This window comes from Mytilus edulis, chromosome 9 (assembly GCF_963676685.1).
Source record: "Mytilus edulis chromosome 9, xbMytEdul2.2, whole genome shotgun sequence".
NCBI lineage: Eukaryota > Metazoa > Mollusca > Bivalvia > Mytilida > Mytilidae > Mytilus > Mytilus edulis.
The window spans coordinates 28,694,103-28,722,009 of record NC_092352.1 but is presented as its reverse complement, the minus strand read 5'-3'; the positions used below and the strand labels follow the sequence as shown (position 1 = coordinate 28,722,009).

General features: G+C 32.5%; 2 protein-coding genes across 3 annotated transcripts; both read left to right on the top strand.

The window, feature by feature from the left end:
* The first annotated feature begins 60 nt into the window (after positions 1 to 60).
* Positions 61 to 18,579, top strand: LOC139488005 (N(6)-adenosine-methyltransferase non-catalytic subunit METTL14-like). Of its 2 annotated transcripts, XM_071273311.1 has the most exons (11): positions 61 to 200; positions 4,406 to 4,491; positions 4,918 to 4,941; positions 6,328 to 6,430; positions 7,094 to 7,153; positions 8,046 to 8,133; positions 11,207 to 11,297; positions 12,043 to 12,181; positions 15,439 to 15,531; positions 16,735 to 16,851; positions 17,985 to 18,579. In XM_071273311.1, exons 1-11 carry the CDS (start codon positions 135 to 137, stop codon positions 18,519 to 18,521), a joined length of 1,404 nt encoding a protein of 467 aa, XP_071129412.1. In that variant the 5' UTR covers positions 61 to 134; the 3' UTR covers positions 18,522 to 18,579. The 2 variants fall into 2 exon arrangements, with proteins under 2 accessions (XP_071129412.1, XP_071129413.1); XM_071273312.1 differs by lacking the exon at positions 4,918 to 4,941.
* A 5,145-nt stretch (positions 18,580 to 23,724) lies between these two features.
* LOC139489897 (uncharacterized) lies at positions 23,725 to 25,685 on the top strand. Its single transcript, XM_071276742.1, has one exon. It carries the CDS (start codon positions 23,725 to 23,727, stop codon positions 25,597 to 25,599), a length of 1,875 nt encoding a protein of 624 aa, XP_071132843.1. The 3' UTR covers positions 25,600 to 25,685.
* The last annotated feature ends 2,222 nt before the right edge of the window (positions 25,686 to 27,907 follow it).

The window sequence follows — 27,907 nt, the reverse complement described above, 5'->3', positions numbered from 1 at the left end:
GAAAAGTGATATTTTTCACTATCGAATGAACACGTTGACTCCTATGGAATAAGTTTGTTATAAGTAGTTGTCGTAAAAGTTCAATCGACTGGTATATTTAGGTACCAGACAAACCCAGCTAGTACGCGGAAAATATGGGTGATAGATTAAAAGAGCTGCGAGAAAGATCACAGAAAAGAAAACAGCTGCTTGCACAAGCAGTAAATGATTTTTAATCTCAATTTTTAAAATGAAAACTATGAAAGATTCAGTTGTTTACTGTTCATCCTTGTCTTTTGTTGAATGTTCTTAAACTTTCACTTTGATGAAAACAAGGATTTGTATAGCTATAAATCTTACTAAACAAATCCTTGTCATGAATAACTTCGGCTCTGTGAATTTATCATATCAATAATTTGTCTGCCATTACTGGTTTCAACAAAGGTTCCCTTAAAATTGTGACGTCTTTAAACAATAAACCTTATCGTTATTTGTTCGCCATTTAATACTGGACATCACACAGGATCCATTAAAATTTGACGTCATAATACAAAATACCTGTTGCCACCATGGAAAAGAGATTGTTGTATGACGTCAACAGGGCTCACACTACTTCAGAATTATAGGGAGAAGTGACTTCTCTTTTTGAAACTGATAGGGAGAAGTGGTGAGATTTGAAAGAGAAGTGCTCATTTGCATGGTACGCTACAATGTTTGGATTTTACAATAGTATAAAGGGCCATATGTAAATAATGTTCTTTTTATATTGTTCAATTCATACCTGAGTAAAAAAATTACAATTAAAGTAACAATTGAAATTAAAAGTTGTTTAAGTTTTACTAAGTAAGTTCTTGTGGGAAACTATCAACTAATTATCTAGCACTAAAAAAAAAAACAATTTTAAAAATGTAAAGAAATTATGATATATCAATTACAATTTAATTAAAAATTATCTTGTGTATGAAATTCAGTGTTTTTCATAAAAAAATATAAAATTTATTAAGCTGGGCCATAATATATTGATATTAGTATAATAGTCTCAGAGTTAAGCAACTTTAATCAATAGTTTAAAACAATCCATAAAAAATATAGGGAATTATATACACCAATCAATTAGATGTAACAAAAAGTCTCTTAATGCGAGTGGAATGCGTAATTTTTCCCTTTGGGATCAATATTCTTCTGTCAGCTGTTCCATCCGTGCGTCCGTAGTAATTATTGTAAAAGTACGGATTTCGGTCATAGCTTGTCCGGTTCAGATCAGTAGTTTAGAAATCGGTCAATGGCGGACGAATGAAAGAAAATTTACAAAAATAAACGATGTTTGACAAGTTATTTGGAAAGGAACATGACGTTTTTAATGCAATAAATGGATTAAACATTTACCGGAGGCAACCTTTATCACGTTTAAATGAAGTAACAAACTTATTTTGCCGCCGAAATTTAGGTTAATGTACGTTTTTGAGTAACAAGCCCCGGAACTTGCGGAGATGCACGAAGTGATAAAAAGTTGTATTTTTATCAAATAACCTGCTACACACTGCAAAGACAATGCTTCAACCTCTTTTCTAAAGATAATGAATCGTTTATGTCTGAATTTCTTTAATTATCAATAAAAAATTGATGTTTCATCAACTTGGTAAAAATTGAAAATTATGTCCGATGACGAAAGCGACTGAAAGCGAGTATCGTCAAGAACAGGGCGACTTGTTTTCGCTTTTGGGGGTTGGGGAAAACGGAGTGACGGTCGGGAAGGCGACTTCTTCGCCCAAGTCGCCTGGTAGCGTGAGCCCTGGTTGATTTTATACATTTTTTAGCCATCTGTACCTATATACAGGAATAGATATTTTCATGTGCCTTATAAAGATCTTTCTGAGTCTAGATAATCCACTATTTTTTTAACACTTATTACAATGCTACTTTCATTCTCGTCAAGCTGAAAAAAGTGGATGTTCAAAAGTCGGAACAATCATTGTTCATAGTTAAAAAATCCTGTTTAATTCAAATATAAAATTTCAAATTGTGAGTTTAGATTATTGTGATTTTAACCCTGTCACATTATCATGATTATATAAGCTACAGTCTCATTTTAAGATATGAAGAATTCCTTTTAATTGTTTAACAGACACATGAACATATATATATATTGACAGGACTTGACACTACCTAATTGTAGCAGATTTCATCTTCGCGTCATCATTTATAAAGATACAATGTGGAAATGGACATGTGTTAAAAATGTACTTGCTATTATCCTAATAATTTCAGATAATATCAATAAAATGTCATTCAAACTAAGTTTTATAGTAATGTTAGTGCATTGAACTTGTAATCTGTCACTTCATAATTGTTATAAGCACATTCATATCATCACAGAAGGGTACAGAATACAAACCATTCAATCAAAAAATGTTGCTGATGGCATTCCAAAACCATTATATAACATTTCACATCAAATAAACCACACTTATCTTGGTAAATTTACATGACAAAATATATCTACTTTATGATAAGACTTATATTTATATATGAATTATGTGTTTAACTCATACATGTGAACCTCCCGACCGGAGTACAATAATCCCGTTTTCAGGGGTTTCCTCCCGTCCTCCAGTTTAGGAGAAAAAAATCCTGTGTATGAAATATTTTATGAATGGAAATTTTTAGCCGCCTTTTTTTGGGATACGATTGCTTTTAAGCAATCTGTAGACGTATACCGTTGGCTCAGGGCCATGCCCTCACGTCAACCGTTTTATTCTAAACATTAAGGAACATCTCAGATTCTTATGATTGTCTTGCTTTAAATGGTAAAAACAAACAAAGGGATTGAACTTTAACTTTCCTTCAATGTTCTTTTCATAATCTTCATGTTTGATATTTCCCTTGACTTATATGCATGTTTTTAACAACACAGAAAATCAGAATTAAGCAGTATTTATATTTAGTGTTTTTATAAATTTAGAAACATGTCAGAGGGAATTCCCCAGTTTTGATAAAAATGCGAGAGTTCTCTGAATTCCGATAAATCTATTTATAGATCATATACATGTAAGAACTGAAGTGGAGATTTTCTTATGCATGTTTTATGTCACCGTTATGAAACTGATATTTGATATTGTACTGCCATAAAGAAATAGAGAACCATCTAGGTCGTTTAATTAACATTTAAAATACGTTCTTGCTCCAGGGTTTGTTTAGGTAATTATGTGCATGCGTATAGTTTTCTTGACTTCAAGGGGTATTAGATTGAATGGTTGCTCTGGATTCCCTACTCAATTGATTGATTTAAAACTCATGGGATCCTTTCTATGTATGTCTGCTATTTAGGGTTATTGTTGTTGCATAATTTTAAATCATATGCATATTTTAAATTTTTTTAAAATGTAGTCCACATCGTCAAGGTGTATCTACAACACCCCTTTAGGCGAAATAGAGTCTTCCATATTATATTTTCGAGTTGTCTCCCTTCCGGAAGTAACTTCCGTCAATTCTGATACGATACAACACGTCGAGAAAAATTAACTTGTTCTGTCGATAAACATCGTATTATATTAAATTATTATTATAACTTGTACACAACACATATAAGACACACGAAGCAAATTCCTGAAGTGAAATTAAATTGTACTTTTATTCAATTCAATTCAATACTTTATTGGAAAGATCACAATATGATCCAAATTCAGATAATAATATATTCAACAATTACATCTACTTAAAATGAAATAAAAATTAATTACAATGTACCAACAAGTCATATTTAGTCAATTATACTCATTAAATTATAGATATGGTCTATGGATACCATAACATTCAGAATTCTTAATGATACTTTACACATATAGTATGATTATTCTAAGTTTTCATTCGTCCTGAACATGCATGAAATATTTGCCACTGGACATTAAGCAACCAACAATCAATCAATCTAAGTTTTCATAATTTTACTTTAAAAACACTATCGCCTTTATGAAATATATCTGTAAATGCACAAGAAGCTAAAAAAAATATTTTTCGAAGAAACAATATGGTGGTTTATCAAATAAAATGCTTCTTCAATATATATTTATTGACTGAAAATGAATTACATCTCAAAATTATATACATGTTCATCAATATCTGTAAAAGCAGTATAACACGTGGTCATTAAAAATAAAGTGTTCAGGTAACAGATTTGTTCATGAACCAATATACAGATCTTGGGAGATCTTGAGAAATCGTGGCACCAATGATATCCTGTATATGGCCATAGTTTTTTCCCCCATTGTTGATTTATTAACAACTAGTCTAATTTATGCACCTGACTAAGAAAAACATGTTAAATGTATAATAACAAAATTTGATTCAACCAGTAAAAATGGTATCTCAATTTATATTTTGACTGAGCTGTTATTCTATATTAAAAGTTGTCATCCTTTTTTTCCAGTTTGGTGTTGATAGTCCTGATGGATTGAAGAAAGTTCTGAAGAGTAAAGATGAAATACTTAATGAAGAGAAACCTAGCAAAACTGGGTATGCATAACACATATTGCTTAAAATACATGTAGAGAAATAATGTTTGAGTGGCAGTTATAACTTTGTTTCAGACTTATATGAAGTAGATGGCAGAAGGGTCATTGCCAAAATCCTTGGACTAATTTGTGCAAAATGTACAAAGTATTTCTTTTTTCTCACCTATTCAGATATACTTACCCCTTCTATTATATAAGATTAAGAGTGTTTAGTTTTCACAGTAAAACATTGATTACCTTTTCAGTATGTAAAACTGTTGAGACTAGTTGTTGTTTGGTATATTTGAATCATCATAATGCGGTTTCATTGAGTGATATATGCTACACAATGGCACATGTTTTATTCTTCTTTAAAGTTTTTCTTATTAAATAAAGTTTTGAAGCACTATTTTGAAATTTAACTTTGCATTATATGTAATGGTTCCAGGAGGAAAAGAAGGAAACAAAACAGGTGAGAAGTTATGTTGGGAGAAATGACTTATTTATAGTAGCACCACTCAGTGCGTAAACTGTCCTTATCACTGGATAAACCAGTCAAAATCAATGCTTAATGCAAAATAGATAATACAGGACTAATAGAGCTATTTTTCTAATGCATGTAGTTTAGAGGTTTGGTTGGCTTGCTTTCTTTGTTAGTGTAAATGTTTGCTCAAGCATCAAATAGCATTATACAAGCTGAAGCCCCACCTATTGTTTGATTACAATTGTAAAACTTAATTACAATGCTTGAGCAAACATACAAACAAAGCAACCAAGCTTACCAAACCTTTCAACTACATGTACATGCCTTAGGAAAATAGCTCTAAAACATTAATAAAATAAGTCATTTGATACACACACCCCTTTGATTTATCAGTTACGTATGTTATACATGTTATATACATTTTTACTTTCTTGTTTACTTTTTGCATGTATTGTTATTGGGATACATTTGTTATGAGATATGGAAAATTAAGAAATAATTCTATCCTGCCATGCTCTATGCTCATTTTAACATGGGTAGGCATTATATTTGTTAATATCTTAATACTGAGCATTAGCAAGGTATTAAATGTTTTCAAATATAATGCCTACCTATGTTAAAATGAGCATAGAGCATGGCAGGATAGAATTATTTCGATTCTAATAGGAATATTTGAACTTTTTCACCTCGAAGCGGACCTATAGTAGACGCTCAGAATGTCGCCATTTTGATTTCATGAACCAAAAACGTTATAGAAAATCAGCAGTTTATCAATAAAAAAAGAACAGAAACATTTAAACTTACTTTTAGAATGTTTTTATTTAATTTCCTAGCGAGCAACACCAATAAAAATGTTCATTCTGATCTCTGGCATTGTTCAAAATTCATCTGACGTTGCAATTTCAATTGTGACGTCAATCACGTGCAGCCCATGTTCTATTTGAATTAGAACATGGCTTTGTACCCAAAGCTCAAGAAGAACTTCATATAAGAATGTGATTTTGTTCATTCTCAAGTACATGCCCTTATTTTTATGCAAGATTTCAAATTGAAATGAAAGTTCAAATATCTTTTTAAGTTGTAATAGTCCATAATGTTAATAAGACATTGACTCACTATGAAAATTTGTCAATAAGTTTTTTACAGTACTCATTTTTTATGAAAAAAACCTGACTTAAATAATGATAAATATGAAATAAGGAGATGTGGTATGATTGCCAGTTAGACACTTACCTAACTGAGTCTAAATGAAGCAGATTTGAGCAACTATAGGTCACTCTGTACATCCTTAATTTCAACCTGCTAAGGCAGTCAAACGTAGCCTTAAAATCAGAAGATACTATACACCATATAACTATATAAACTATCTTACAGGGGAGCTCCAGCCTTGGTTGTTGAGAACCAACTGAGTGATGAGACTTCCAAGAAATCAGATAACACAGATGACAGAAAACCATTTAAGAGGAGAAAAGAAGAGGTAAAAATTGCTAAGTTAATATATTTGTACATTTTCCTCACATACTTAGAAGTAAATTACACAGGTATGCCTCTTGTTTACATTATTTTGTAAATTGGACTCTTTAAATACTGTCCATTCATTATTATTTGCTGGATAACTAATATTGTTTCATGGGAAAATGAGAACCACATATATATTTAAATGTTCGGGGAAGTACAAATTTTCTATAGGCTTGTATTTAGGCTTTTTTCAAATATGAAATTCCAATTTAAAGCAATATTTCCTTAACCCTTGGCAATAAATGAATCCACAGTTTATGGTTATTGATACAAATGTTAAATAATGGTAAATTTTACCCAATATCTATTCTTCCATGAGAACCAAATAACAAGACAACATATTTCACAGTTTTGTTGTACAGCCTATTCACAAGTTTGTATTGTTGATTTTTTTCTATGATTTATTGAATGTAATAGCAGTTTTAGAGTGCACTATTTTTCATACATGTACTTTGGAAGATGCAGCAAAATTTAGTATTACATGGTAAATATTAAAAGTATTTTATATTTCACACTCTTGAATTTGAAAATCTTAAGCAATGCATGAAAGCTATATATTGGTTGATTTCCATTGTTCATTTAAATGGAGTTTAGAATATAAAACATTTTAAATTAATTTCAGTTGGAAGACATAGAAGAAGAACTAGAAGAAATATACACAGACTCCAGCACATTTCTTAAGGTATACATTTCTGACTTTCTTTTTCCTGGATTAACATCATAGATTTTGTTTATTTCAACTCTTTTAACACTATGAAAAAAAAGAGATGTGTAGGCTAATAACAAAGTCATCCGTCAGATTTTTATTAATCTTAATGAAGTGAATTTTAACACTAAAGGGAACCATACTGCCTTTAACATGTTTAACAATGGGCAAAATTAATACCATAGAGTCATTTATAAAAAATCTTGAAGTGAAACAATTCAAATAAAAAACCCAACGCCAAAATTGTAACAATACATTTAACGGAAAACAAGACAGACAGACAGCAACCAAAGAAAACTACTGAACAAACTGCTCTTAAATTGGGACAGTGACATAAAGAAGGTGGTAGTTATAATATGGTTGTTAGTGCTCAACCCTCCTTGTAACCTTTGACAATGATATAGTAGCACAACATAAAAACAAGCTTTAACTAGCATTAGGCAGCTTAACTGCCTTAAAATCAGTTGGATTTGGTTTTATTCATTAGAAGTTGGCACCAGACACAAAATACAAATAACATATGGTCAAAAGACACAAAGTATTGATCTAAGGATGCTTGCCGTTATTGAAAGCCAGTTCAAAATAGATATAAATTTAAGAGACAGGGTTGTTGACTTATAAGACAATTATCCACCAAAGTTTAAATGAAGTGGGTGTAAGTAATTATAGGCAATTGTACTATGGCCTTCATACATAGCTAATTACATTTAATTAATAATCATGTTTTAGACTAAAAGATCAATCATGTCTTTTGAGTCTTATTATCATTTGGAGATTGATCTCTAATAAAAGTTTAAAAAACAGTACCTTATTGTCTGATTATTTTTTAATTTATGATTACTTCTTTAAACATCTTCTCTTATTTCAGGGAACTCAAAGTGCTAACCCTCATAATGATTACTGCCAAAACTTTGTAGACACAGGTGAAAGACCACAGAACTTTATAAGAGATGTTGGTAGGTTTAAAAAGCCATCATGCAATGCTAATTGAGAATGTATAGTCATTTTATTTATCAAATTATTAAACAGCCTGAAGTTGAAAAAAATATGTCCGTGGGTTAAATCATAAGGCAAATTCTTGTGGGTTATCAGTTTGTTGTCTTGGAAAATAGAAAAATATTACTATCAGTTATTCAAATTAAGATTAAAATTTGGTAAAAAAATAAAATAGCATTCTGTGTATTTGTTTTAAGGTATATGGTTAGTTTCATAATTCATGTTCAATGCTAGTCATTTTGTTCCCATTTGCATATATGTGACAATAAAGAGATAGGTGCTTATGAGACAGAACACCAACATATGTATTGAGGACAGTACATTTGAAACGAAAGATTTCAAGCTTTTAGAAAAAATTAAGTGATATTCAAATGAAAACCAAATACTGGTAAAGAGGAGGGGGAGGGCAGGACCCTTTTCGGGACATTGGGATCAGGTGTTTTTAAACTCTGGATTTCGGGATTGATCCTTTCGGGATCAGGGAGTTCTTTTTAGCTCACCTGGCCCAAAGGGCCAAGTGAGCTTTTCTCATCACTTGGCGTCCGGCGTCCGGCGTCGTCGTCCTGCGTCCGGCGTTAACTTTTACAAAAATCTTCTCCTCTGAAACTACTAGGCCAAATGTAACCAAACTTGGCCACAATCATCATTGGGGTATCTAGTTTAAAAATCGTGTCCGGTGACCCCGCCAACTAACCAAGATGGCCGCCATGGCTATAAATAGAACATAGGGGTAAAATGCAGTTTTTGGCTTATAACTCAAAAACCAAAGCATTTAGGGCAAATCTGACATGGGGTAATATTGTTAATCAGGTTAAGATCTATCTGCTCTGAAATTTTCAGATGAATCTGACATTCCGTTGTTAGGTTGCTGCCCCTGAATTGGTAATTTTAAGGAAATTTTGTTGTTTTTGGTTATCTTGAATATTATTTTAGATAGAGATAAACTGTAAAAAGCAATAATGTTCAGCAAAGTAAGATCTACAAATAAGTCAACATGACCAAAATGATCAGTTGACCACTTTAGGAGTTATTGCCCTTTATAGTCAATTTTTAACTATTTTTCGTAAATCTTAGTAATCTTTTAGAAAAATCTTCTCCTCTGAAACTGCTGGGCCAAATTATTTGGAACTTGGCCACAATCATCATTTGGGTATCTAGTTTAAAAATTGTGTCCGGTGACCCCGCCAACTAACCAAGATGAACGCCATGGCTATAAATAGAACATAGGGGTAAAATGCAGTTTTTGGCTTATAACTCAAAAACCAAAGCATTTAGAGCAAATCTGACATGGGTAAAATTGTTAATCAGGTGAAGATCTATCTGCCCTGAAATTTTCAGATGAATTGGACAACCTGTTTTTGGGTTGCGGCCCCTGAATTGGTAATTTTAAGGAAATTTTGCTGTTTTTGGTTATTATATTGAATATTATTATAGATATAGGTAAACTGTAAACAGCAATAATGTTCATCAAGGTCAGATTTTCAAATAAGTCTACATGACCAAAATGGTCAGTTGACCTCTTTTGGAGTTATTGCCCTTTAAAGTCAATTTTTAACCATTTTTCGTAAATTTTATATATCTTTTACTAAAATCTTCTTCTCTGAAACTGCTGTGCCAAATTGATCCAAACTTGGCCACAATCATCTTTGGGGTTTCTTGTTTAAAAAATGTGTCCGGTGACCTGGCCATCAAACCAAGATGGCCGCCACGGCTAAAAATAGAACATAGGGGTAAAATGCAGTTTTTGGCTTATAACTCAAAAACCAAATAATTTAGAGAAAATTTGACATGAAGTAAAATTGTTAATCAGGTCAAGATCTATCTGCCCTGAAATTTTCAGATGAATTGAACAACCTGTTTTTGGGTTGCGGCCCCTGAATTGGTAATTTTAAGGAAATTTTGCTGTTTTTGGTTATTATATTGAATATTATTATAGATATAGGTAAACTGTAAACAGCAATAATGTTCAGCAAGGTCAGATTTACAAATAAGTCAACATGACCAAAATGGTCAGTTGACCTCTTTTGGAGTTATTGCCCTTTAAAGTCAATTTTTAACCATTTTTCGTAAATTTTATATATCTTTTACTAAAATCTTCTTCTCTGAAACTGCTGTGCCAAATTGATCCAAACTTGGCCACAATCATCTTTGGGGTTTCTTGTTTAAAAAATGTGTCCGTTGACCTGGCCATCAAACCAAGATGGCCGCCACGGCTAAAAATAGAACATAGGGGTAAAATGCAGTTTTTGGCTTATAACTCAAAAACCAAATAATTTAGAGAAAATTTGACATGAAGTAAAATTGTTAATCAGGTCAAGATCTATCTGCCCTGAAATTTTCAGATGAATTGAACAACCTGTTTTTGGGTTGCGGCCCCTGAATTGGTAATTTTAAGGACATTTTGCTGTTTTTGGTTATTATATTGAATATTATTATAGATATAGGTAAACTATAAACAGCAATAATTTTCAGCAAAGTAAGATCTACAAATAAGTCAACATGAACGAAATGGTCAATTGACCCCTGTAGGAGTTATTGACCTTTGTAGTCAATTTTCAATCTGCTTCCTTTGTTTAATATTCACATAGACCAAGGTGAGCGACACAGGCTCTTTAGAGCCTCTAGTTTCAAATTTAGAGATGTCGGGATTTAAATTTGAATTTGGGACCTCAAGATTTCATGTTTTTAAGCCCAGGATTTCCGACACAGGACCCATCCGACCCCCTCTCAATAAAAGTGTAATTTTATAGTCGCGCTTTCCATATTAAAATATTTTATACAGTCATTTTCAATTATAAATTGTAAATTGCAATGTCAGACTGAAACAGTTTTGCCTTTCCCACATTTATTTGAGCTGGAGGTTTCTTTATATCTATAGAGTCTTATATCAGATTTTCATCAAACTGTGATAGTCAAAGAATGACAAACCTTGTAGATAACCTTGGTTCAAATACTATATGTATAAATGCATATCATATACAAAATATATTTCACAGTGAACTGATTGTAGATGTAATAGATCTTATATTTTAGGCTTGGCAAACAGATTTGAAGAATACCCAAAGTTGAGAGAGTTGATAAAATTAAAAGATGAGCTTATACAAACAACAAATATACCACCTATGTAAGTTTGCCTTGACTACCATCTCTTTCTATCGGTTTTTGTCCATTGCATTGTGGTGGATATCTGTCAATCTGTTGCATAATAATACTCAAAGACGATTTACTAAAAGCTTTAATACTGATTAAGATTATTTTTCAATCATATTCTCTTGACCATACTATACCATTATTATGATCTGATTATTCTTGTGACAGTTTTTTTATTTTGACAATTTATTTGTACTACATTCACACCATTAGACATAGTGAATCATCAATATCCTTCAAATAACATGTCATATCAGATATGATTTTTACATAATACTTGATCAGATAAGTACAAAATTTAGATTTTTCACAATTTTTTTATATTCTATTATAAATGACAGTCCAGTATATCCAGGAGGACCACATTTCCATTGAAATGCCAAAAGTTACAGAGATAATGTCAAAGTTGTAAACTAGGATGAGTAGGTATGCTGTGAAGCTGTTGTACAATAGTCTGTGTTTCTGACGTTTGTATTCCAGTTAAACAGCATTTGGGGTACATTTTACCACTGAAAAGCAATGTTGGTAAAATTTTATTCATGTTAAACTTTTCTCTTGGTTTCATATAAATCTTTTCAGCAAAAAGCTTCATTGCAATTTGGACCATACATCCCTTTCATATTACTGTTAATCACAATAAACACAATGTATTACTTTAAATTGAAAAAAAAAATAATAGAATCTAAATATTTCAAAAAATGATATATTTTGTTTGACAGGTATCTTAAATGTGACCTTGAACAGTTTGACCTGATGGATTTAGGGATGAAATTTGATGTGATATTGATAGAGCCGCCATTGAAACATTATAATATAGCTAACGGAGCTGTATATGATAAATACTGGAACTGGGATGAGGTAACCATCATTATCGCTATTTTACCAACGTTTCCTTTGATCTTACTGACTGATAATTTCTGTTCTCAGCACAGAAGAGTGATATATGAAAAATAATTGCTAGAAAACTATGGGCACATATGCTTGTCAATGAAATTAACAATCATCGTCATAAAAAAATTAGTAATAAACAGATTTTCATTGTTCATTTCAACTCAATTGCTTTTCTCTCTTTCGCCGTACCTGCTCAAGCTAGAAAATTAGTCTGGTGCAGATGACCATCGATAATCTATAACTATTTAACTATTTGATAAAGATCATGTTAACAAAATATTTTATACTTGTTAAAGTTTGAAAGAGATGTCTAGTTTATTGGAGAACATTACATTGAAACATATATCAGTCCACTCAATAAATGGATACAAATTTACAGTATTTACACAGGGATTTTATTTCTTTTAGTATGAATAAAAAATCTTGATAAATTTTGACTGCCTTTTAATGTAATTAAGACATATATATATAACCAACCCCAAGCAATCAGTTAAGTGCAGTTTAACAGGTCGGGACCACTACCTTATATGGAAATGTATAAATTAGCATACTTATGTTCTCGCACATGTAATTGTTTATTTACATGTGACGTAATTAATTTTTACCTAGGTTTTTGACCAATCCACTAAATGAGTAGCAATGCATGATGGACTACTACGTGTTTACAATCAACCAAGAACACGTGTTATTTACTGAAATACACCACATTTTTTTGTGCAATGCTGGATTCACAATTTGGTTTAGTTTTTCATTTTGTGTATCCTCATTTATAGTTCGTGATACAAAGAATTCCTTCCATGCTCAGATTAACGAAGAGTTGTTTCTATGTGAAGATAAGAGGGGTTTAATTACCCGATATATAGCCATTAATATGTTTGATGATGGCACGGAGATTTCATGTATTCGTCCACCAGACAGCAACAAAACAACAGCGAAAAACACAATTACCCATGAGACAAACTTACTGGTGTAATGTAAGCCGTCGATAACAGCCGTTGCTAATATTCATGAGTATAGCAATTTTCTTATAGATAATTAAAGGCAAATGTGTGATCCTTGAATTTTGTGTTCGTAAAAAATGTGAAGAAATATTTATACATACATGGCAGTGTTAACAAAATCTATAAGTATTTATTTTTTTCACATTTCAGTATATGGGACTTCCAAACTGTTCCCTTTGTTTTGAAGGTAGTGAAGTCAGCAACTGTAGTTTCAGTTTGTTTTCGTTTTTTAAAGGGCTCGGACATTTGCCAAACTGAATAAAATCATTACAGCTGATTTCTTATGCCTGCAAAGTAAAATTTTGGTTGCCTTGTTTGCTTTGAAAATAAGATTGACATCTTTAAACAATATAGTGTCTTGTCTTGTCTTGTCTTTAAACACTATATATATAGGCATTGTTTAACTTGTATATTTCATATTTTGTACAATATACAAACAAAGGAAGCAAGCTAATCAAAGTTTTGTTCTACATGCATTAGGAAATAAGCTGTAATGATGTTATCCATATGTATGTGCCACAAGGTGGAAAATTTGATATGTTTTGTGAAAATTGCAGCGTTGGATCTAATATAAAAAAAGAAGATGTGGTATGATTGCCAATGAGACAACTGTCCACAAGAGACCAAAATGACACAGACATTAACATGTATAGGTCACAATACGGCCTTCAACAATGAGTAAAGCCCATACCGCATAGTCAGTTATAAAAGACCCCAATATGACAATGTAAAACAATTCAAACGAGAAAACTAATGGCCTTAATTATATAAAAAAAAAATGAACGAAAAACTAATATTTAACACATAAACAAACAATCACTGAAATACAGGCTCCTATACAAACCTTTATAAAAAAAAATTCATGAGATAGATTTCTTCTCCTTTTATGTATTTAATTGGGCCGTTTTGGGGTTTTTTTTTGTTGTTGCTAGGATTGTTTTACACAGTCAAGTAATTTTTGGGTCATTTATAGCTTACTTTTCAGCATTGAACCTTACTTTACTAGATTATGTCTTTGTTGGAAAGATGTCTCATTTGGCAAGCATACCTCATCTTCTTATTTCTATATACAAAGCACGTTTTAGAAAAAAAAATAATAAGTAAAATGGCACCCACTATGATCCAGAGACTTTAATATTGGAGATATTTTACATATGTCAACAGGACAGCAGCCGAACAATAAAAAACCTCTGAGGTATATTTTGTGATAAAATTAGCAACAAACGGACATTATCTATGGATGAAACTATACAAAATGTATTGAGCTACATGTATATACCGTGCCCGCTCAGTGACGGAACCAGGGGGGTCGGGGATTGAAACCACCTTTTTTCGACGATCAATGCATTTGGATGGAGACATGTATTTGGAACCCCCCTTTTGTCCAGGGTTAGGACCCCGCTCCTTTTAAAATGGCTGGATCCGCCCCTGCCACTTTCATAACACTTATTTTTAGCATACTGAATATTATGATGACTTTCTTGCTTTTAGTTCAGGTCCTGATAAAAATTTTACACATCCAGTACAGAAAGAAGTGTTACAATGAAAGTTTTCGCGTTTTTCTAGGCAGAAATGATTTTGGAATGACATTATACAGGTTTAAAAGAGCTCAAACACTTTCATAGTGGACAGTGTGGTCATTTCATCTAAAATTTCACTGTTTCAGGTCGTAAAATTATTGCACAGGTACAATGGAAAAACCTGTTCAACAACATTAACAAGGCGAAAAAGAAAGTCGAATAGTGAAGCCCGTAAACAATACTTTTTTAATCTGAGCATGCAAATTGAAGATTATGTTATTTATTTTACAATAATCACATTCGCAGAACAAAAACAAATATTTTGAGAATCCCAGACACTATATTAGTTGACAGTTCTTCCACTAATTCCACATCTTTTCAGTTTGTAGTAAACTCGTAGTAGCCCACAATGCATTGTAGCTCATTGAGTCGATTGGTCAGTTTTTCAAGGCCGTATTTGCCTTGTGTTTGGGAAATTACTATGCAAATATATTCTGACGTAAAGAAATGTAGAGTTCTCGACCTGTTTAAGGCTACATCAAATATACACATCACAAACTTGAGAAAAAAACAAAATCAAGTCAAACCACAGTTGCTATTAATACTAGAATTATACTAACGGTACATTTGTAATTCAATGATACAAAAACTTCCAGTTTGAAAAAAAAACTAAATGTTTTCTATTTTTTTTTTCTAAAACTAGATAGAAAGGTTAGATATTCCAGCTGTTGCTGCCCAGAGGTCATTTATGTGGATTTGGTGTGGTAATGCTGATGGATTAGAAAGGGGAAGAAATGTAAGACTTATTATTATACTCAGTATTTTTATGCCCCACCTACAATAGTAGAGGGGCATTATGTTTTCTGGTTTGTGCTTCTGTTCGTCCATTCGTCCCGCTTCAGGTTAAAGTTTTTGGTCAAGGTTGTTTTTGATGAAGCTGAAGTCCAATAAACTTTAAACTTAGTACACATGTTTCTTATGATATGATCTTTTTAATTTTTAAGACAAATTAGACTTTTGACCCCAACTTCACGGTCCACTGAACATAGAAAATGAAAGTGCGAGTTTTAGGTTAAAGTTTTTGGTCAAGGTAGTTTTTGATGAAGTTCAAGTCCAATCAACTTGAAACTTAGTACACATGTTCCCTATGGTATGATCTTTCTAATTTTAATACCAAATTAAATTTTTTACCAATTTCACGGTCCATTGAACATGGAAAATGATAGTGCTTGTGGGGCATCCATGTACTTTGGACACATTCTTGTTAATAATGCAGTTACTGCAGTATAATGAGATGGAGATATCTGTACAATTTTTATATCTGCTTCTGCTAATGAACTACTTGACAGGATTTTGTGAAATTTCCACATAATCTTTTCACTTTTGCACTTCTTATTTCAATTCAACATTCAAATTATTTCTTTGGAAAATTTTGCATGACATTGTTTTTGTCATTAAGCATGCAACAGTACTCATTCATTTACCCTAAATTTAATTTTAATGAAAATTTCTCAGAATTTTCACCAAGTAGTGCCACTGTTCACCTCTTTTGTTTTTGTTTGGAATTATTATTGGGGTTTCTTTAGCATATGATTGACTTTGCCATTGATAAATCTTAGGGTAAGGGGTACCATTGTGTTACCTAGCAGTAACTTAAGTTTGTATCCTAAGTGAACAGAAATGTCTGAATAATGATCATTGAATTAAAGAAAGAATAAACTATTTATAATGTATGAACTAGAGGCTCAGCTTCTAGATAACTTGGACACTTCAGTTCAGATGCAGAATCTAATGGAATATGATCAATGCTTTCAGACGTTATGCACCATTTCCTAATATTTTTCATGCCAAAACATTTAGTAGGTTTCAGGAAATTAATAAATATAATAGAATTTGTCTACAGTAGCCATTTTTGTTGATCTGCCTTAAATTGACTTTGCATTTTGTTATTTTTTGTATGCATGGTTATTAACAGCTATTTCTTTTTATGTACTTGCAGTGTTTAAAAAGATGGGGTTTCAGAAGATGTGAAGACATATGTTGGATAAAGACAAACATAAGCAACCCATCTAGAGCTAAAGCACTGGAACCTGGTTCTATATTTCAAAGAACAAAAGTAAGCTTCGTGTTATTAAATTGTCAGTGACCTAAGTCCTTAATCACCTCTCATGGGGGATATCTCCCCTGAATCAGGATAGTTAGCAGGTCTACACATGCATCAGATTAATATTTTGATCACAGTGGGGTAGCTACTAGAAAAAATAAATTGTAATTAGGGATGGGTGGGATGCAGCAGCCTCCAGAAACTCATGGACTATCGATAATTCTTATTGAAAAAAATCACTAAAATTATCTGTAAGATCATGCAATGCTATTCCACTGGTTGAGATACACAATTACTATGAAAAATATATCAAATAAATGTCTTTGTTGTAAAGAATGTATCATTTTATGTCTTAGCTGATATGTTTAATCAAGTGTGTATAAATTTAAAAGGAGTTATTTGAGTTTTAGTGATGTACTTCAATTACCGTAAGAATAATTATAAACTTATTTAAATAAAGAGTAGGTGATACATTTTTATGTAGTCTTAAAATTTTATTTTAGAAATTAAGATGGTTGATAGACAAATGACTGATTAACTACTAATATTTAACCAATCCTAAATACACATTGAACTGCATCTAAATTATAACCAAATGACCAAGTTATGAATTGTTATGTAAATACATTGGATTCCAATATTAGCATATCACAGATTAGAAACAAAACAGATTTAGTTCATTTTATGATATTGTATCTTCCATCACAAGATGAAATCTACTGTAGGTCTACATTTAAATTTTGTATTACTGGTTGGCATATTCAGTGTTCCAGCTAGGATTTCAAAAGGGCAGGGAGCCATCATGAAAAGGGCACTTTAGCACGATGTTTGATATTTCAAAAAGGGCATGTCAAACATTGTCTTATATAGACTGTAGGGGTTTTAGCTAAGAGTTTTGATGCTAGTTGAAAATCAACCTTATTTTGGGTAACAGTATTAAAGGGACCAAGGACATATATAACTAGCTCAGTCTTCCCTAGAAAATTTTTAATGCATGGTGGGTCATAGGTAAAGTTGCAATGCAGAGCGCAGCTGCATTATGTAGAATTATTTATTTCATTTGTGAAAAGATTTGTTCATGTCAGTTAATAGATGTGCTTGAGGGAAAATAAAATAGAAATTTGATTTGATCTTCTTCGTTGTAGGAACACTGTCTAATGGGAATCAAGGGTACAGTCAAACGTAGTACTGATGGAGATTTTATTCATGCAAATGTTGATATTGACCTTATTATTGAAGAAGAAAAGGAATATGGAAGCAAGCAGAAACCTGTTGAAATCTTTCATATGATGGAACATTTCTGTCTTGGGAGGCGACGTTTACATTTATTTGGAAGAGATGACACAATTCGACCAGGATGGCTGGCACTTGGTGACGAATTAACAAGCAGTAACTTTGATAGAGATATTTATATGAATTATTTTGAACAAGGCAATTTGACAACAGGATGTTCTGAAGAAATTGAAAGACTAAGACCAAAGTCACCTACACCAAAAGATCCCTCAGCTTCTGGTCGTGGAGGCAGAGGAGGACAGTCTTTCCGAGGCAGGGGATCTTCTAACCCTAGAGGGGCAGGTAGAGGAGACAGAGGAGGACATAGAGGTGGTAGAGATAATAGAGATGAACGAGGCTTTGCAGGCTCAGGGGGTGGCAGACAAAGGGGAGGTTATCCTCATCGTTAATTTACATTGTAACTGTTTCAGTATCATATTTTATAATAAAACTGTATGTTGTGTGTAATGAAGTGTTGCATTGATTTTCTAGTTGTGTATTTACAGAATAAAACTTAGGGCTATTTTGGGGCTGGGCATGTCATGTTAACTATCTACACACATTAAAATTTTTATTCATTTACAAAAATAATTCGGGTTTCCTGTCTGCCCCTGCTCATCACGCTTCAACTAAAATGCATTAACCAGTGGCATTAGTTCTGCTTTACTGACTGCACTTGTTTTAATAAGAATTATGTGCCTTTTGTCCCAAGCATGGACATAGAAACCCTTGGCATCCGCCTGGTCTTGTTAATGCTCTCTTGAGTACAATTTCTTACCAGATTTTTGTATGATAGGTTTATATCAGCAATGGCCTGAACAAGTAAAATATCAAGTTATGCCCGTTGGAAACATTAATTATATGAAAAAAGTGCATTGTTAGTGCTTTCATGTGCTCAATTCTTGCCAGATTTTTATTTATAATGTCTTTAAAGAGCTGAAAATCAGTGCTGATCAATTATTTTTAAGAGTTTCCTTGGAAAAAATGTATATTACATCGAAAATTGGATTGTAGCGCTCTGATGTATGCAATTCTTATCACAGTTCTATGATAATTAAACTATTGGTTTATATTAGGAATGTCATTGACATGTTCCAAAATAAGTGACCATCAATAATTTTTAAAAGCGTTATGCCCCTTGGAAATATTGATTTTATGGATTATCTGTTCTTTACCTCATATTTATTATTCTTGACACATTTAGTTTTGGAGATGAGTTAAGTTTTTCAATTAGTATAAAGTGATATTTTAACTGGTCTATTAATTTATTGTTTTATGTAGAAGTCTTATCTGAAAGTGATCATTTTGATTAGGTTATTTTACAACTTTTATATTTGTAAAAGTAGAAGATTTGGATAGCCAAAAACCCAGCTTCAATCCTCCATTTTTGTCGAGCCTGTGACTTTTGTCGTAGGAAGCTTGACATAGGGATAGTGATCTGGCGGCGGCGTCATCAGCTAACTTCTTAAAAGCTTTATATTTTAGAAGTTGGAAGACCTGGATGCTTCATACTTTGCATATAGATGCCTCATATTACTAAGTTTCCGTCATGTCCAATGTCCTTGAACTCATTTTCAGTGACTACTTGAAAAAAATGTTAAGATTTTTGTAATGTTAAATTTCCTCTTAGATGAAGAACTGGATCTTCCATCACTGTATTGGATACCTAAACTACATAAGTGTCCTTACAAACAACGGTATATTGCTGGGTCTTCCAAGTGCTCCACGAAACCTCTTTCTAAATTATTAACATCTATTTTATCAGCAATCAAAGACGGGCTTCAAAGTTATTGTGAAACTGCCTATTCTAGAGGTGGCGTGAATCAGATGTGGATACTTAAAAATTCCAAAGATCTTTTAGAGTACATACAATCTAACTATCTTTCATCTTGTAACAGTATTAAAACATTTGACTTTTCTACTCTTTACACAAGTATTCCACATTCCAAACTAAAAGACAAATTGAAAGAGTTGGTATTACTTTGCTTCATTAAAAAGAATGGCCAACGTAGATACAAGTATCTTGTCTTAGGGAGGGATAAATCATACTTTGTAAAGAATCACTCTGATTCAAACAAAAAATTCTCTGAAACCGATATTATCAAGATGCTTGATTTCTTGATTGACAACATATTTGTAACGTTCGGAGGACGTGTTTTTCAACAGACTGTCGGCATCCCAATGGGAATAAATTGTGCCCCTCTACTTGCCGACTTGTTTCTTTATTATTATGAGGCTGACTTCATGCAGGAACTTCTTAGGAAGAAAGATAAGAAGTTAGCAATATCCTTTAACTCTACTTTCCGCTATATAGATGACGCTCTTTCACTAAACAATTCAAAATTTGGTGACTATGTGGAACGCATCTATCCCATCGAATTGGAGATAAAGGATACTACAGATACAGTTAAGTCGGCTTCATATCTTGACTTACATCTAGAAATTGACAATGAGGGTCGGTTGAAACCAAAACTTTACGACAAAAGAGATGATTTCAGCTTTCCAATTGTGAACTTTCCATTTCTAAGTAGCAACATTCCAGCAGCACCTGCATACAGGGTATATATCTCCCAATTGATAGGATATTCCCGTGCTTGCATTTCCTATCATGATTTTCTTGATAGAGGGTTACTGCTCACAAGGAAGCTATTAAACCAAGAGTTCCAAATGGTGAAGTTGAAATCATCCCTTCGTAAATTTTACGAAGGCCATCACGAGTTGGTTGACCGTTATGGAATAACCTTTTCACAAATGATATCGGATATGTTCCTTACGTCGTAACTACAATCCCCTTCCCTTTCATGAATGTGACCTACCGAATCAGACTATTTACCGGATTTGTAATCACATAAGCAACACGACCGGTGCCACATGTGGAGCAGGATCTGCTTACCCTTCCGGAGCACCTGAGATCACCCCTAGTTTTTGGTGGGGTTCGTGTTGTTTATTCTTCAGTTTTCTATGTTGTGTCGTGTGTGCTATTATTTTTCTGTTTGTCTTTTTCATTTTTATACGCCTGGCAAAATTTTGATGGGACGTATTAGGGTATACAAATGTCCGGTGTCCGTCCGTCCGTCTATCTGTCCGTCTGTCTGTCCGGCGTAAACATGTCGCACCGTAACTTGAGAACGACTTATCCAAATTTCATGAAACTTAAGATAGTTGTTTCTTATGATGGTCAAATGATCTGTATACTTTTTGGTGAAAATAAGATTAAAACTTTTTGAGTTACGGCACTTTGTAACTAAAACACCGTATCTCAAAAATGATTCTTGATTATGGCTTAAAACTTTAAACACTTCTTAGTTATATTAATCTTAATATCTGTATACTTTTTGGTGATGATTCAAAATTTTATTTTTGAGTTATTGAGTATTTTGTAAAAAAGGGGGAGGGTTTTTTTTACATGTTGTGCCGTATCTCTAAAACAATTTATGATTATTGCTTAAAACTTTACACACTTCTTTGTTATATTAATCTAAAGATCTGTATACTTTTTGGTGATGATTCAAAATTTCATTTTTGAGTTATTGAGTATTTTGTAAAAAAGGGGGAGGTTTTTTTTACATGTTGTGCCGTATCTCTAAAACAATTTATGATTATTGCTTAAAACTTTACACACTTCTTTGTTATATTAATCTAAAGATCTGTATACTTTTTGTTGATGATTCAAAACTTTATTTTGGAGTTATTGAGTATTTTGTTAAACAGGGGAGGTTTTTTTTTTACATGTCGCGCCGTATCTCAAAAATAATTTATGATTATTGCTTAAAACTTTACACACTTCTTTGTTATATTAATCTAAAGATCTGTATACTTTTTGGTTTTGATTCAAAATTTTATTTTAGTGATATTTAGTTTTTCGAAAGAAAAAAAACAGGGTTAGGGGTTTCACATGTCCCACCGTGTCTCAAAAACAATATATGGTTATTGCTTAAAACTTTCTCAGAAACTATTTATGATTATTGCATAAAACTTCCACATAAGACGTCGGGCGTATCATGCGCTCATGGCGCAGCTGTTTATTAGCCATGGCGTTGTCAGTTTGTTTTGGATTTGTGAGTTTGACTGTCCCTTTGGTATCTTTCGTCCCTCTTTTAAGTTTATGTGATAAAAAAAAAAAATATCATGTAGAAGGCAAAAGGGACACAGCTTTAGGTGTAAAAGGAGTTCGTAAGGTCAATTACTTTTTTACAGAATTGATTAATAAATTGATATTGAAATAAAGATTATGATCAATATCTAGTTAATTTACAAAATCTTTCAATAACTCCTACTCATCCCCACCAAAAATATCTGTATCCTTCATTTTAATGCCCCACCTACGATAGTAGAGGAGCATTATGTTTTCTGGTCTGTGGGTCCGTCCGTCCGTCCGTTCGTTCGTCCTGCTTCAGGTTAAAGTTTTTGGTCAAGCTAGTTTTTGATGAATTTGAAGTCCAATCAACTTGAAACTTAGTACACATGTTCACTATCATATGATCTTTCTAATTTTAATGCCAAATTAGAGTTTTTACCCCAATTTCACGGTCCACTGAACATATAAAATGATAGTGCGAGTGGGGCATCCGTGTACTTGGGACACATTCTTGATTGTTTTAAATTGACAAAAATTGATAATCACTAATTAAAACGTAATACAAATCATCGTTATTTTGAATAACCTTTGGGATTTTAAACCTGTCGGAGCAAATCACCATATCAATACTATGTATATCGTTCATTTAACACAATACTGTAGTTTGATATTTCTGACCTCTGATGACCTATTTTAGGAATTTTTTGGGCCGTGGCTTAAGAAATAAAATAAATGTTTCTTATGATTTATTGTAAACATGGTTACTGTAACATTCTTTTATCACTTTATTTTCTCTCTATTAAAGTTTAATATTTTAATATTTCATTATTATTTGGTCTACAAAAGTTTAATTTAAAGACAATAAACAATAGCAATATCAACTATTTTGGATAGCAAGTCCGATACATTAATCTTCATTGAACTTGTTCTATAGACATGATAGAGTCCTACCTACTGTCTTTGAAAATATTCGTAAAAGAAGTTGTCTATAAAATATTTAAAAGATATGTTTGAAAGATATGTTCGAAAGATATGTTTGGTGACCATCTTAGTTTATAAAACATAAAAAATAATTTTTGCTTTCCACTGTTAAATTATAGAGGTGTTTCAAATTCAAGTACAAGTTCAAAGAAAGTCGATTTGGTTAAAAACACGTCCGGATCACAAACCGAAACTGAGGGAAACAACAGAACAACAGAAATATTGAATTGCTAGAAAAACAAACGCCAACATACATAGAAACGGACTATTTGATAACATCTACCATATTCATGACTTTGTACCGGATGTTTTAAGACAAATGGTGTTTCGCCATTAAACATTAAAACTAGTTTTAAAATATTTCATGTTAAATAGGAAATTATTATTGTGTTTATTAAAGTTAAATGGTTCTTGACTAGAACAAATGTACTTTAAATGGACCATGCATATAAATATTTAAGTCATAAGTTGAAACTACGTTGTGACTTGCTTTCGGCGAACATATAAATAGCAAAGGCCTTAATTCGTAAAAGGAAGAAATATACATAGATAAAATGGCAACTAACCCAGTACCGTTACCACGTCCAAAAAAGAAAGAACAGGCTGGGGCAACTACCCCAGTACCAGTACCCCGTCCAGAAAGGACAGGAAAGGCTGAGGCAACGACCCCAGTACCAGTACCACGTCCAGAAAGGACAGGACAGGCTGAGGCAACTACCCCAGTACCATTACCACGATCAACAAGAAAGGGAGAAGCTGCCAGTGTCTGCAAAATTTGTGAAAATGGACCAAAAGTTAAGTGGAAATGTTTAGAATGTGAATTGATGATGTGTCAAAGATGTGAAAAAGTCCATCAAAAGTTTCTTTCAGCTAATGACCATACAGTTGTAGACATTAGAGATATTGGTAAATATGAGACAGAGTCTAAAACAAAACAAAACTTTAATAAAATTGTCTGTGTAAACCATAGCACACGGGATTGCTGCATGTTCTGTAAGCCTTGTGATCAAACTGTGTGTCCAGCGTGTATTGCAACAACTCATAAAAGACACGATTTGATAGAACTCTGTGAAGGGTATGCCATCAAAATAGCAAAAATTAGAGAACAACAGGAAAACATTGATGCCACAATTCACAGCTTCACAAGAGGTTCCGAAGAACTTCGCGAATTAAAATGCCTTGAACAAGCTAGATGTAAAAGAACAAGAATAGGAATACGGAATTATGAACAAACTTTATCAGATGCTGTGAAAAAACACGTTAATAAACTTTTAGATGAAGTCGATCAAAAATTGGAGGAGTTTACAAAGACAATCGATACAAAGGAAACGGAGTGGAGTACAGCATGCCAAAAATTAATCAAACAGCGAAATCAAGTAAATGATGTATTGCACTCACATGATGCAGGTAGAGTTTTTACCACTCCTGACAGTAGAATTGAACAAAACATTCAATCGATCTTACAAGACAATACAACAATCAATCATGTCCCAGAGTTTGTTGCAGGAGACATATCCATTATTCCTGAGCTTGTTGGTTCCCTGAAGAGAGTCAGTAATTCGTACAACCCAGTTCCCATTGTAATAAAGTGGTATTCAACAGATGTTAAAAGATGCAACAACATCATATCGTGCCCCGATGGTTTATTCTGGATAAATGACAAGGGTTCCAAACAATTACAGATAGTTAATCCAACAGCAGAAGTCATGAAAGTCGTTTACAACTTTGAAATTGGAGTTAACGATCTATCATTGATGCCTAATGGCGATTTACTGCTTTGTCTTGTGAGTAATCAATCTATCTTAAAAGTTATATCAGTAGGTACACTGGAAATAAGAGATTCCCCATACAATGTATCACCACACTTGGCACACTGTATTCATGTAACACATGAAAACAAAGTAATTGTTGGTGTTAAGGATAATGGACCAGTATTCCCAGCTTCAGGACCAAGACAAGTTATAGTGATGGACCATACAGGAAAACAGAAACAGGTTTACCAATATGACAATCAATACAAACCATTATTTACTCTTCCTGTTAGAATCCACAGTAACAAGTCAAATATTATTGGTGTTATAGACTGGATAAATGAAGAATGTGAAGGCAGGATTGTTATATTAAACCAAGAAGGATTGCTACAGAATGTCTACATGGGCCCTCCAAAAATAAACAGGGATGCCAATCCCTTCAGACCATCAAACATTTTATCGTTACCATCAGATAACTTTATTATAACAGATCCAACCAATCACTACTTACACATACTCAACACCCAAGGTAACATTCTAGCCTTCTATAATTTGGTACCGATTGGAATAGAGTTTCCATATTCTATGACCTTCTTTGGACATTTATTTATTGGAGGTGCTACCATTGAAAATGAAGAGAAAGTTGAAGTATACAAAATTGACAACTTTGTATGGTAGTATGTGAAATGGAAGTGTAAAATAAAAGATGGCATTACTAGTTAATCTTGTCACAGCTATTAACATATGTATCAGTCAATAACTTTGTTTGGTAGTTTTGAAATTGTCAAAAGTAAGAACAAACATGGATAATGAAAATCAAATATGTTATACTTTTTTGTTATTATTTGAAATTAAATCTAATAAATTTCCATATTTTTTTTTAGATTTATTCAAACGATTATTACACATAATAATTTTATTGGTTTTAAAATATTGAAAATATTGTAATTTCGTATCAAATCTGATTTATTTTTGGGATATATAAAGGCAACAGTAGTATACCGCTGTTCAAAACTCGTAAATCTATGGACAAAAAACAAAATTGGGGTAACAAACTAAAACTGAGGGAAAGGCAATAAATATAAGAGGAGAACAACGACTCAACATTAAAATGTAACATACACAGAAACGGACTAAGCTTTAGACAAAATCCGATGAGAATAACAAATATAACGTCAAAACCAAATACATGAATTTGGGATAGAAAAGTACCTTGACACGTCTTATAGTAATGACAGCGTGCACAAAGTTGACGGCAACTGTAAAATGCGCCTTTTAGATAGTTTTATACAACCGTGTTTAAAATATTTTTGAATAAGAATAGGAATAAGATTTTTTTTATGATAAAATGATGAATGCATGCCATTAAAATCCACATTATTAGTAAAGTAAATTAAAATTTAATCTATAAAGCACGAAACGGAATATAGAAAACAGCAAAAATACGGTGTAACTTGTAACATTAAATAAGCATAAATTAGAGTTTTTGACCTAAAACTTATACAAATTCAACAAATTTCCCTGCATTTTCGTATTACAGAATTGTTCGGATTCTGACTCGGACATCACACGAAATTCATCGCAAAAAAAATCAAAAACGATCATGGTAGATAAGTTTGGAATGGTCTTCGTTATGTGTAAGAAGTAGTAATTTAAAAGGATTAATAATCGAAATGAAAGAATCGACAAGAACAATATGTAATTACAATCTTTTTATTTTCAAAAAAACTTGGTATTCCAAATGTGCATAACCAGAGGTTTAAAATAATCTTCAAAATATGAATGATTCCATAGTCCAGACTGAACACCTGATTTTTTTTAATGTCCAGCTAGTATGTTACAATCTTAAGAAATGACGTTTTAACGCTATTATCTGAAAAGGGTCCACGACATAATCGCTAATCATTTCCATTTCACTGCTCTTAGCATATATCTATTTATATTTCCAGAATGTGCATTTGCTGCACATTTTTGTTCGAAAGAAAAAAGAAATATGTTGAACGTAAATATTTAAAGTTATGTGATAAACTAAGTGTCCAGTGTTTTTGTTACGCGCTTGTTTTCTGGAGGAAAATGCCGACGTCGTTAATGGTTTTAGTAATTTGAAGACGTTACGTTTGTGGACTCAGCTTTGTGCACACCGTCAATGTGAATTCACATTCAAATATAAGAGAAAACAAACGACACAACGGAAACACAACGTTAAAATGTTTCACACAGAAACGAATTATAATATAACAATGGCCATTTTCATGACTTGGTACAGGACATTTTTAAAGATAAAATGGTGGGTTGAACCTGGTTTTGTGGCATGCCAAACCTCGTATATAATTGATTCTCTTATGTAGCAGAAAGCGAGGTTCAGTGACAACTTAAAAAAAAAAGTTCAGATGTTGTGCATGTAATGTTAATTTTTCTCTTATAATGAGTAAAAGAATAACAATATTTGGTAAGTGCGTGCCTTGCAAGGTCATCATGCCTCTCAGACAGTTTTTATTTAGACATCATTTTATTGATCAGTGAAAAGGGTTAAGTTTTCGTTGTCAAGTTCATATATCAAGTACCATAAGTAATAGTTCTTCTTACTTTGGTGTATGGAATGATTGTAAGGTGTATATGTCCAATTGCCAGGTGACATCTGACCTTTACTTCATGTCTATGATTCAGTGGTCAAATTCTTGCATATAATTTTTAAGTCAATTATATTTGGTGTATGAAACCTTTGCAAGGATTCCATGTCTGTCTGATAAGGTTAATATGAACTTGATCTCATTTTCATGTTTCATTGGTCAATAAGCTTTCTGTAACTTTTTCAATTTATCCGATACTATAAGCAATTGGTCAATTATATTTGGTGAACATGTCCTGATTGAGGGTTAATCTGAACTTGACCTCATTTGGTCAAGTTAAGATTTTGTGGTTTGATCATTTTCTTATGTACCTTTAACGATAAAACCACTATAGTTTGGTGTATGAATTATCGTAA

Excerpts from the sequence above, each read along its gene's own strand:
- LOC139488005 (XM_071273311.1), top strand. The coding sequence starts at position 135 with ATGGGTGATAGATTAAAAGAGCTGCGAGAAAGATCACAGAAAAGAAAA. Across the intron at positions 6,431-7,093 it reads TTAAGAGGAGAAAAGAAGAG|TTGGAAGACATAGAAGAAGA; the intron begins GTAAAAATTGCT and ends AATTAATTTCAG. Across the intron at positions 12,182-15,438 it reads AATACTGGAACTGGGATGAG|ATAGAAAGGTTAGATATTCC; the intron begins GTAACCATCATT and ends TTCTAAAACTAG.
- LOC139489897 (XM_071276742.1), top strand. The coding sequence starts at position 23,725 with ATGGCAACTAACCCAGTACCGTTACCACGTCCAAAAAAGAAAGAACAG.